We start from the raw sequence: 12,430 nt of genomic DNA, 5'->3' as shown, positions 1-12,430 counted from the left end.
ACAGTAGTCAAGCCTAGAAGTAACAAATGCATGGACTAGTTTTTCTGCATCACTCTGAGACAGGATGTTCCTGATTTTCACAATATTTCTCAGGTGGAAAAAGGATAAATAATAATAATAATAATAATAATAATAATAATAATAATAATAATAATAATAATAATAATAATAATAATAAAGAAATCAGTCTATTTAGGCGTATAGTGCTGACACATTTTCTATTTTTGCATATTTGTCACACTTAAAATCTGCTGTGACTTTGTTACTGACAGCTCTCCCTTAGTACGTATGACGGAGCATCATATTCATTTACACTGAATTAATGTTAAGACTTTTTCAAATGTTCCTGCCATACAGACAGCTTAATGAACGAGATCCACTAATTTATTTTACATGTGGAGAAGCTATTATAACATGTAATACAATTACAATAGCTTGTTTCTTCGTTCCTTGGCGGAGTAATTATAATCCAATAACATAGCGTCATTATTCTCAAATATGCCATTCTGCATAATGGGTACATTTACATTGATACTTTCAGTATATTTTGATACAAATTATTTTGTAATTTTACAAGTATAAATTCAATAGAAAGATAAAAAGAAAACTGACAAGTAAGGAAATAAAAATACAAAACTTTTACATATTCATTATAAAGATTTTGAGAATGGAATATCCACTTAATGCAATGTTACTCTGAACTAACCACAAACCATGAAACAAAGGTGCCACCTAGTGGCGACAATAGACAGTTGCTTGTATGTAAACACTGGTGGAAAATAAGTACGTAAATAAGTAAGTTGAGCGGGTAGACCAAGGAAAACAGCAGTTGATGACAAACATTGAGAGCTAAAAAGACTCTAAAACTGGTAGTGATCAGCAACAACCTCCAGAGGGCAGAAGTGAAGGTATCACAATCTAGTGTTGGCAGAAGACTTCATGAACAAAAGTACAGAGGCTGCAAAAGAAGATGCAAAGCACTCAGTAGCAAGAGGAATAAGAAGGCCAGGCTGGGATGTCTACAGAAATATTTTGTCTTCCAATTTAAAGAAAGATGCAACCAAACTGATTGGGAGATCCTTCATCATGCAGCAAGATAATGACCCCAAACCCACTGCCAAAACAACAACCCAAATGTTTTCAGTCTACAGCAAAAATAAAGGCATTGGTCTCACTGTTCCAATACTTTTGGAAGGAAGTGTATTGCTGTTTCATCCTCTGGTTTCTTCATCCCTAATTTCATTTTACTCAGGATGTTATTCACTTCGCCTTACAAACGTCTGATACATGATCTCCTCCCACAATCCTTGCTCGTACTGCTTTCAACTGCAGTCCACATCAGCAGAGAGTTTGCACAGATGTTTTGGGCGTGTCGATGGGTCAAGTTTTGTGGTATTAGAAGTGCTCGGAATGAAAAATTTTGACATTTATAATTCCCATCTACATCTTTGAGAAGTTCAAATAAAAGACATAATACTTAAGACAACATCCATTTATATTTTTGACATTCACACAGCAGAAAAATACAAACACATTAAAGCAGTGTTCTGGGCTTTCAGTCTAATTTGATGAAAGTAAGAATTGTTTCAGTTTACAGTAACGAAAAAGATACATAGTAACAGGTAATGAAGGTGAAAACATTCATACTGTAAAAGCAGATGGTACAAGATAGAAAAGACAACATACAGAAAAATATTTAACCATTAACTGATGGTTGATAACTCAACATTCAATGACGGTCAGCATTTTAGTTTCTAAATTATTGCAAAAGACTAACAGTGAAAACAGGTTATCGTGCAGTCTTCAATTTTTATCGCTGACAGAAACAAATATCTATTATCCTATTTACCAAAATCCTGACATACTGGACCCTAAATGCACCACAACATGCAGCTTTAACGTGAAAATGATAAATAGTTGTGTAAATTAGTCAATAACAATCACATCACAGGGTGTTTTGTCCAGTTGGGCATTGCTCTCTAAAGCCTGGACAATCTGGGCAGCTGATGGTCTCTTTTTGGGGTCTTCTTCTGTGCAGAGATAGAAGAGCTCCACCATCCTCCGGTATGAGCCGCCCAGAGCCTCAGTGTCCAGAGCCGGCCTTGTTCCCAACCTCTCATAGTAGGCGTCCTCATCGAAGCTCTCTTCCATAGAAGATTCTTCTGAAACACAAGAGTGTAGAGAGCAAGATTTAATGATTGTTGTAAAACGTGAATCATTCCAAAACTTATGGAAATACGAAAAAAAAAAGTTTGCAGAAACTGACAGAATACTGGCTATTGCGCCTTCAGTATACGTGAGTCAGATACAGTCACAGCCTCTTACACCGCACATTTTCAATAGCACTGACTTAATGCAAATCAGTATAGTATACTTATACAATAAATTACCAACAAGCATACCAATCACAGTTGTGACATTGCTGAAACGGTAGTCACATTTCTAGAATTCTTTAATTATAAATCAAGCTTTAGCTTTAGTTTGTCCAGTACAGGTGGCTGAATGAGATAACACGTAAAGATTTCTCTCCCACTGGATTTGATTTCCTATATTTCAAATGTTGAGCAAATATTTAAATTGACAGTGACTTGGCAACAAAACTAAAAATAATTTTACCTATCAATTTTTGCCATTTTGTCATTCAGTAAGTCCAGGAGATGTTTTATAAAGTTCCTATTGTGCCCAACAAAGGAGCAAAAAACAACATTAAATTTACAATCACATAAGACAAAGAAACAGCATATTCTTACATTTGATATGTCAAAACTGAGAAATGTTTGTCTTGATGAAACAATTGCTGGTTTTAGTGCTAATGACAAGCAAATGTATTATGTATAAATGCTTGTGCTCTCCACAGTGGAGTATTTCACCTTCAACCTCCTCATCGTCATCATCCTCCAGCATCTCCAGATGAGGCATGGCCAGCGTCATCATCTCCCACAGAGTCAGGCCGTAGGCGAAGATGTCGGCCTTGTCCGTGATCTCCCCTCCCTCCTCAAGAGTTTCCTTCGGCTTCCACGGCTCCGTGCCGATGTATTCTGCTTTTGGATCAGACACTGAGGACAGCGAGAAATGTTTTTAATCAAACTCCATTTGGACTCGATAACTACCAGTATTTAACTACAAAACATTAAATTTGCCTGGATTGAGACAATGGCGTCACCCAAAATTACATTATTTTTACATTCGATGCTTGCAATCTTTGAAGCCACAGAGGAAAATCCAGCAGTTTGCAATTAGTTAAAATTAAATCCATGGGAAATGGGAGAGACCCCTACACGCTGATAATATGTATATATGAGAATAATTTATGTTTCTGTCTGGGCAGAAAAACAAAGTAAATCAATATGCTGTAAACAGTCATTTCCACCCAAATGTATCTGCCAATTTTGTACTTCAATCCATGATTAATGCCACTTGTGTACACAAACACACCCACACAGTCTGAACTGGCAAATAGATCAGTTTACTGACCACTTCCAATAAAAAGGGACCACACCTCATTTGAGAAATGGATGAAGGGATCTGAAATCAGCAGACACAGTCTAGTCAAGACACTTGAGTCTTAGGCCTGTCCATGCGCGTATGCACAAAATCAAACTTTGAAACACTGGCTTTCCAGCAGCAACCACTGTGGGGACAAGTCCAGACAATATATGGGTGTGATGGGACTCTACATTGATGGACAATAATCTCTGAAATCTAAACTAAAGTGAGATCGAAAACAATGGATTGAAATACACTATCGATTAAATATAGATTTTGAAATGTTGATGAGCTGGTATACTGGGCAATATGTATGCACGTCTCTCTGTAAATAACCATCAAGTATTCAGCCAAACCATAACATAAACAGTATTTTATATTTTAAAATCTACAAAAACAGAGCTACTTTGAATGCAGCTGATAAGAAATACTATAGTATTGTTATCTATTTATTCCTAGACTGACAAATGGAGTAAAATGTTTAAAAGGAAGGAGGATTGTAGTGGGAGCTGTGGAGTGTCCAGAAATGGTAAGAATAAATCAAGTGACTTTTTTTTTAAAAATAAGAAAATGATTAAGTCTACATACTATTCATGTTGTATTTTAATTTCTAATGCTCTGAAAGGCATCAATTTTGTACTAAAAATCACAAAAATGTTCTTTATCCTACAGCAGGGGTATTCAACTAAAATTCAAAGAGGTCCAGTCAGAGAAAATGTATAAAAGCAAAGGTCCGGAACATCATAAAGTCTGACTACAGTTAGTGCGATATATAATGATGTAACCTAGAAGTTTTATTAGCGTGTGCATGTAATCAATAACTGACCATAAAATCAAATAAATTCAGTTCGGTTCAAAAACATTTTGACAACATTTATTAACAGATAACTTTTGATATAACTTTACATCTTAAAATTAAGTGCAGAACTTGAAAAAATAATGACTTAACAATCCGAACCAGCTTATATATATCTTTAACAATACCTAAATCTCAAAAAATGTGAACAATTGAACACGTTTACATTTTTTTTCCCTGTCTTGTTACTCCCCTTATAGCCCATGCTGCTTAACGGGTGAACTGAGCTGCAGTTTGCCCTGCCACTACTTTTTGAATTGTGTATTTTGAATTGTGGTCTGAATGGTGTCAGGGTCGTTCTCAAACACATTTGGAGCTCATTGGTCAGTCTGGAACGATATTCAGTTTTGTCATGTTTGTTATGTTCATAGTTGAGAAAGGTGCCTCCAGCTGTATGTTGAGCCAAACATGGTCAGCATGTGCAGGACTATTTCCCTCTCGGTGTCGCTTTATTCATTTTCCTTTTTTGTCTGTCTCTCGCCTCTCAACTGTTTTCTGAACGCAGAGCTGTGATGTTTAGCAGCTGAATGCAGAGACTTCATTAGCTGAGTAGTGTCATGTGGGATGGCTGAACTCGTACCTAATTGGTCTGTGTGTTTCCTGAGCTGATAACTAATGCCGTAAACACTGGGAAAGCTGTGCCGGTAAAACAGAAGCGACCGGTCAAATTTAAAATCCCGTTACAATTTACTGATTAAAGGTCCGGTCCGTATAAGACGGCGTCTGGGTCCGGATCCGGACCGCGGTCCACCAGATAGTGACCCCTGTCCTACAGGAACAGGTGCTGATATATATATATCAGCGCACCCCCCCCCCCCCCCCCCACACACACACACACACACATATATATATGAATGATATCTAGGAATGAAGCTAGTGTAGAGAACAAACACGGATAAATATTTGTAACAAGGAAAAAGCACCTTAGCAGTTATTCCATAACTTGTCAGCTTTTTGGCACCAGACTGCACTCTCCAAAACATTAAAAAATTGTCAAAGGCTTATATAAAACAGCTTCCAGGGCACACAGGTTTGCATGCCAACTCATATGAAAAGAACAATTACAAAGATAAAATTCAATATCCTAAAGGTAGCAAACATAGCTCATAAATCCTTCAACTCTGTGTACAAAAAGGTATCATCTAGTAATACTGAACAATAAAAAAAAGATTAAGATAATAAGGGATGACTGCAAACTGCAATATAAGAAGTGTAACCTGCATGTAAATATACAAATATACTGTTATTGCAGTTTTTAACCCTTTAACTAAACAATGGATTTCCGTGACAGCTGTCTAAGATGCAATTTTCAAACACTTTCAACTGTTTAAGTTATATATATATATACACACACACATATATATATATATATATATATATATATATATATATATATATATATATATATATATATATATATATATATATATATATATATGTTTTTGTTTTTTTTTTTTTAAATCAATTTAGGCTGCTGCTTTGGTAACCTGAGTGAAATCTTTCCTCTTATTGTTTTTGAATTCCTGAAAACAGTGAGCATTGTGACAGACTTTTCCCATCGTCATACAGTGCTGTACGCATATTCATCTCAAAGCTACTTGCTTGTTTTCATTACTGAAAACCAAGCTTACCTCTCAAGTTCTTATCCAGCTCCAGAGAAACACCAACATCACAGATTTTCACTGTCTCAAAGTCGCCTTTGATGACCACATTGCATGACTTCATGTCGCCGTGCAGCAGCTTCTTCTCGTTGTGCAGATACTGTAAAGACAAATAAACACAGCATTCCCAACCGTCAACAGTCATTTGTGTTGATGTTGTTAAATTAAATTTGAAGATGGCAGATGTTGACAGAAGACAAAAAAGGTTTTGGAAAGAAACCAACACCAAACTATCTTGATCTGTAACTCAAGAAGTTAAAACTAAAACTTGAATTTAAGCTGAACTACAGTTTCAATACATAGAGGGGACACAGGTGTGATTGTTAATTCAATGTAATCTATGTGTTGGCACCAGGTAGATGATTCACCTGCAGGCCGCGGGCCACATGCAGCGCCACTTTCTCTATGTTGGCGGCAGCAAAAGCCTTCAGACCGTCCTCCCTCCTCTTCTCTATCATGTCATTGAGGGATTGCTCTCCTCCATACTCCATGGCCAGACACTTGGAGCCGTCTTTAGCCATGGCAAAGGCACGGAAACCTTAACGTTGGGGCAAGAAATGCAGAATTACCACCAGAAATGTAACACAGCATCACAAATCGATTGACCTTGACAGAATGTGATGTAATCAATGTGAAATACGTCACATCATATAACAGCCAACATGAGATGCGTCTTGGTGAGGAATGTAAAAAACTTACAAAGTAGCCCTTGCTCTGAAGTTTACCGTTTGCTGTCAAATTTATCTATCTGCCCACTTCTTGTTCTGTGTATTTTAAAACTGATGAAACATAGGAAAATAAAAGCAAGTTGATAGTGAACTGTGGGATCCAGTATCCACTGTAGTAAAATGTCAAATACAGCTACATTACTATACTACCTGCTGCAAATGAGACTTGAAATGTTGGGATGCCTTTGACAACGAGTCGACAGTATGTACCTAAAATAAAGCATTGACTTGTTGCTCTAGTTAACCGTTTCTTGGAACATTTAAGTCTGGAATTTACAGTGTAATATAATATTTTGACAGGGAAAACAATATTTCATGTGACCTCAGGAGCCTGCATCACAAGGTCAAAATTAGTGGGTTTTTAAGCTCTTTATATAAAATTCCTCTAGGTCTCATGTTCAGTAGAGTGACAGTGTTGTTCGATTTATTGTTGCAGGTTTAACATGTGTCACTTGGCTTTGAAATAAAGCTTCTAATAAATAGAGGGAGAGTTTATCAATAAATAATTACATACAGATAATAAGACACAATTTACTTGAATTAAGATTCTTTCATTCCCTACAGGATGTTTAAGCATTGATGCTTTTACATTCTTATTTCATCACTGCAGCTCAGGTACTGTTAAATATTACGACATGCGACATTATAAATGCAACAAATCAGCCAGATAGACTTAATCAGGCATTAGTTACTTTTCTCTTCTTCTCTTGGGTCATCTCTACCTTGGAATCAGATGTTACTTAGTTTTGTACTAAAGACCCTTAATATATCCCACACCTGTTCAAGTCTTGACCTTACTTTAACAGATGGTAGAGATTTCAAGAGTTTCTACATCTGATTCTTGTCTTCTGATGTAAACATATTGTTTCCATTTAATCTGGCAAAATATCACCTTCGCTGTCGCTACTCATGGTCCTGACAATGTCACCTCTAACTCAAAATCATAGCTGAAGGTAACCCAAGAGTTTACAGAACCAGCTGACCACCAGCCCATTTATTCAGGAAGGCTGATTTTTAGCTTGCTTCATTAAACATTCTCCTGATTGTCCTTGTTGCTCCACATTTCCCTGTTTTTTGCTAATTAAAAACTTCCCAGTGTAAAAGGCTAGAGAAAGGATTTCATCACAGTTTTGTTTCTGCAGTCTCGTCTTACCAACAATGTTTGGGTGATTGATTCCCTTCAGGACTTTTGCCTCCTCATTGAGGCGCTGCTGGTAAACAGCCACCTGTTTGGTTGCACATTTACTGTTAATCTTCTTAACAGCCCAGGGTGACGCATTCAACTTTCCCATCCTAGGATGAAATTGATCAATAACACTGTGTCAAGGTGCGTTGTGTTACTACTAATACACACAAACAAACTACAAAATCAGTATATGTTGCAGCTTGAAAAAATATATCACTTTTGAACAATCTATTGTAGATGGATTTTCAAAGGTATACCAAACTTAAAGTTACACATGATCATTTTAAAAAATTGATTATTTTTTTGTTAATTTGATGTTTATTTGTTTTGTTTTAAATGCCAACAGCTCATTTATTGTGCCATCCTGGCTTGCAACTAACAAATATTTTCATTTTTGATTGATATGGAAGTAATTTTCTTGATTATTTGGTTTAATAAATGGCACGAAGTAGTAAAAATAGCACAGCAGTTCCCCGAAGCTAAAGGTAACATCCTAAAAATGTTGGTTTTATTTAATACCAGCTCCAAACGCAAAGGACATTCACTTTATAATGAGGAAAAATGACACCCAATAAAGCTGGCCATGTTCAGCCTTTATTTAGTCTTTTTTCCCCGTGTATTTTCTGACTAACTTATTAGTCCATTAACTACTTTAATGCTGATGATCTTCACTGGCATATTTAACATTCATCCACAGTTGAGTCCATTCCACTACATTCCCACAATATTTTTTTCCTATGAATCACAAAACTGTAACCTCTTGGAAGGCTGATCTATGCTGTTTGACAATTCAGGTTCTATTCTGCCTGGTCTGCACATTCACCAGAGAAAAAAACATGAATGAATTTGACATACCAGTGTGCGAGGAGGATGTGGAGAAATGCGATGAAGGCCGAGTCTAAAAACATTTCACTGTTAACTAACTGACTGACTAACCTGTTCATGAGATAAACATTGACTCCAGTCCCACATCCCAGCTTCTTCATGAACGGTGAGGCAGGGATGGTGATCGGGGTGCCACCGCTGCTTCCATAGCTCCTCAGTCGTACAGTTTTCGGGGTCTTGAATGAGTCTTCGTCACTGGATGCGATAGTGGAAGTCATTCTGTCAAAGAAGAACAGATGTCATTATGATTACTGTAGAAAAACATTTATTGGGAAACAAATTAGTAACATTTGTCCTTACTGATTAGTACTGTTGACTTGACAAGTTAAAAAGTGCCTAAGTGGCTTGTACTACAGTATGACTTAAAGCATTATGTCTTACAGGAGTAAGTGGTGTGCAACATGACTAAAATGTGAAGTATCTGACATTCTCCTGAGTGTGTATAAAGCTATAATTTCAATGACTGCATTAAAATGATAATAACTTAGAATGGAGGCTGGCATAAACACCATTGACAATAGCGTCTGGGAGAAACGTAACCTTTTACGTTAAATGTAGTTATTATGACAATGTTTAGCTGCTTCAAAGTTGGCATCAATTGAAAGCAAAAGAAGAATTAACAGTTATAAAACGTATTAGTGAACTATTTACATGATGTAATGAACGTTTAGCCAACGGTCGAGACGGTAGAAACCAAACTAGCGTCAATACAACTAAACTTTACGATAACCGGAAAGTTAGCTTCATTCGGTGAGTTACTGAGGTTAATGTGGCGACAGTCCAGTTAAAAATGTTTCGCACTGTTTTAAGATATGAAACTTAATCATTCACCCAACAGAAGTAACATTACCTGCTTTTCTCTGCTGTCACAACAAAACCGCTGCAGTTAAACCGCGCCGAACATTCAAAATGACGGCCGGCTCAGTACCGGGGCCGCGGAGGGACAAATAGAGCACAAGTCATGTGCGTTATTTACAGTTTTTCTCAGTCGCTTTGGTACATTTCTCGAATCATCCTCTACATTTGCAAAACAGTAAGTGCATTTCTCAAAACAATTCGTACAAATAACAGAATACCATGGATTACCTGCAAAAGCCAGTCTCTTGCTCAAAATCCTTAGTTCATCTCTCAAACGTAAATATCTGCGTCAATGAACGTCAGTGCCATCAGAATGACAAGTCCTTGTGTCATTCTGTATGGATAAAACAGTCAAATTGCTTAGTCATGTTGTCATTATAACAGTGTTCTGTGGAGGAATGTTCTGATGTAAACTATGGCTAAAGTTTTGATGACAGTTATTGTAAATTGTAAGTTACACCTTATGTATGTGGGAGATTGATTGCAAGAGACTGGACAAGAGTCACGTTTACGCTTTTACTGTTTGTATTGTAATTTGTTGACAGACCACGTTATTCTGATACAGAAAGGAATACAGCGCTGCATAGCACAAAGAAACAAACAAAAGTAGAAATGTCAACATAGGACAATCTCCTTAGGAAAAACTGTACATACAGTGCTATAGAAATTACAGTGCAGTCTTCATACACCTCCCGACGTTCCTGTCTGTTCGGCCACAAATTCTCATCCATATCACAAATATCTTCTCTTGAGTCTTTGAGCGATTTCAGAAAATCCTAACGCTTCACACATTTCCCTTCGTACAGAAATTCAAGATTCACCTGGGAGCAATTTACCAGTTCAGGACAGATTTAGAAAAAACATCTAATGGAAAGGTATAGAAATATCCGTGACATATTACGACAACTTGTTCAATCATTTTGCATGTAAAGACTTATGCGATGAACTAATGCCTAAATGTTGTGGGGGGTGAGACTAGCCAACAGAGACCCATTATAATACATTTTGATCAGCATGACATAAGCAATTGATAATGTAGGAAACAGCAGAGAACTGTCCATAATCATTTGCATGGATGTACCAAAGCATTTTCAACTTGTTCAAAGAAATGAACACAATGATGTGCACAAGCGACACAATGATGTTAAGATTGAACAAGTAGTTTTGAGAATTTCAGTTCTCATCTGAGAAATGTACCAAAACGACTGAGAAAAACCTAGAGAAACAAGCCGTTTGTGTTGCTGTTGTGTGGTTGTTGATGCTGCTCTGTTGTCGTCACGTATATGGAGTGAAAGCAGAAAGGGAAGCTAAAATCACAGCTCAAAATTTTAAATTGTTGTAATACTACTTTTAAACAGCTGGGGGCAGTCACGTCCTAAAATTTGGAATATATCCGGCGCAGGGGTCTGTTTCACAAAGCAGGTTCAACAAACTCTGAGTTTAACCCTGAACTCTGAATTGATCTACTCTGAGATAGAAAACTCTGAGTTTTCGGTTCCAGAACAGCTGATTTGAGTTGGTTTAATCAACTCGGAATAGTTTCACCCGGAGTTAAGCGCGTGCGCCACAACTCTGAAAGCCAGTATCAATGGAGCGCCGATTCGACGAGTCACCATGGCAACGGGGAAGCGGAGGACTACGTTTTTCACCCCACTTGAATTGGAAATCTTAATGCGCTTATATGGCGAGTTTGAACATGTTTTTATAAAGAAGTGCAACACCTGCACCTGCAAAAGAGAGGGAGACGGTGTGGGAGAACATTGCTGCCCGGGTCAATGCGTAAGTTTAAATCACAATAATATTACAGGGGAAAACTGTTTGAATAGTAGCCTATTAAGTTATTTCATTTAGGTGCAATCCCGCGGGGGAGAAGCGCATGTGGCAGCAGCTTAAGATGAAATATAAAAACATTGTTCAAACAGGTAAGACGTCGGCATAATCTCATGGAGCTACCTCATTTTGATCATGTTTTACATTGTGAAGTAGCCTAAATATTAAGTGGCTGTTTGACTGTGCAGTGGTTTTATCCCACACATAGCCTAAATGTCTGTATCCATATCATGTTCTGTTAAATAATTAACCTGCTTTGTGAAACAAACCCCTGGTCCCGACAACGCTAGTTTCATAGAGTCTGTTACTACGGTAACTGACTGAGAGCTTAAGTTGTCTCTCTTTGTGAAACAGGCTAGAGTTATCCCTCTTTGTCTGGTTTGAGTTACCTCCCTTTGTGAAACGGAAAACTCAGAGTTTCCCTCATTTCAGGGTTAACAGACTCAGAGTTTTCACTAAACCTGCTTTGTGAAACGGACCCCAGGAGAGTCGGTGACAAAATTTATGACGCTGAGGTAGCAGATAGAATAGACAGACAGACAGACAGACAGATAGATAGATAGCAACTAGTTAAAATCTTTCACTAGAAGCAGAACTAAACTTAAAACAGGGACCATTATTTTAACATCTGCAAACAGATGAGATTATGATTGGCCACATTTAAATGGCTGACATTGTTCCCTCTTTTAGACAATGTTTATATCCTCATCAAAGGTATTTATTTGCCTTTATTAATGAAAATAAAGTATTTTTTCCCCCACAAGCCTTTCCCACATCAACCATCATCTTTGATTTCTGAAAGCCCGTCTTAGTTTGCACGTGTTTCCAAATGCCAAATGCTGACTGGTTTACTTTGATTTGATTGTTATCCTTCTCAAGGTGGTGGTATTTAGTTTCAGTCCTCGTGGTTTGTTTGAATCTGTTTTATAATGAGGTCGAC

General features: G+C 37.3%; 1 protein-coding gene across 2 annotated transcripts; it reads right to left on the bottom strand.

The window, feature by feature from the left end:
* Positions 1-1,477: 1,477 nt before the first annotated feature.
* Positions 1,478-9,733, bottom strand: pbk (PDZ binding kinase). Of its 2 annotated transcripts, none has more exons than XM_023264362.2 (7): positions 9,653-9,733; positions 8,854-9,021; positions 7,885-8,024; positions 6,372-6,541; positions 5,974-6,103; positions 2,871-3,056; positions 1,478-2,162 (listed from the first exon to the last, which is right to left on the bottom strand). In XM_023264362.2, exons 2-7 carry the CDS (start codon positions 9,018-9,020, stop codon positions 1,927-1,929), a joined length of 1,029 nt encoding a protein of 342 aa, XP_023120130.1. In that variant the 5' UTR covers position 9,021; positions 9,653-9,733; the 3' UTR covers positions 1,478-1,926. The 2 variants fall into 2 exon arrangements, with proteins under 2 accessions (XP_023120130.1, XP_023120133.1); XM_023264365.2 differs by having other exon boundaries at positions 1,478-2,159.
* Between the last annotated feature and the right edge of the window lie 2,697 nt (positions 9,734-12,430).

This window comes from Amphiprion ocellaris, chromosome 12, assembly GCF_022539595.1.
Source record: "Amphiprion ocellaris isolate individual 3 ecotype Okinawa chromosome 12, ASM2253959v1, whole genome shotgun sequence".
NCBI lineage: Eukaryota > Metazoa > Chordata > Actinopteri > Pomacentridae > Amphiprion > Amphiprion ocellaris.
Note: the sequence above shows the minus strand (reverse complement) of the source record. Positions and strands in the feature narration are given on the sequence as shown.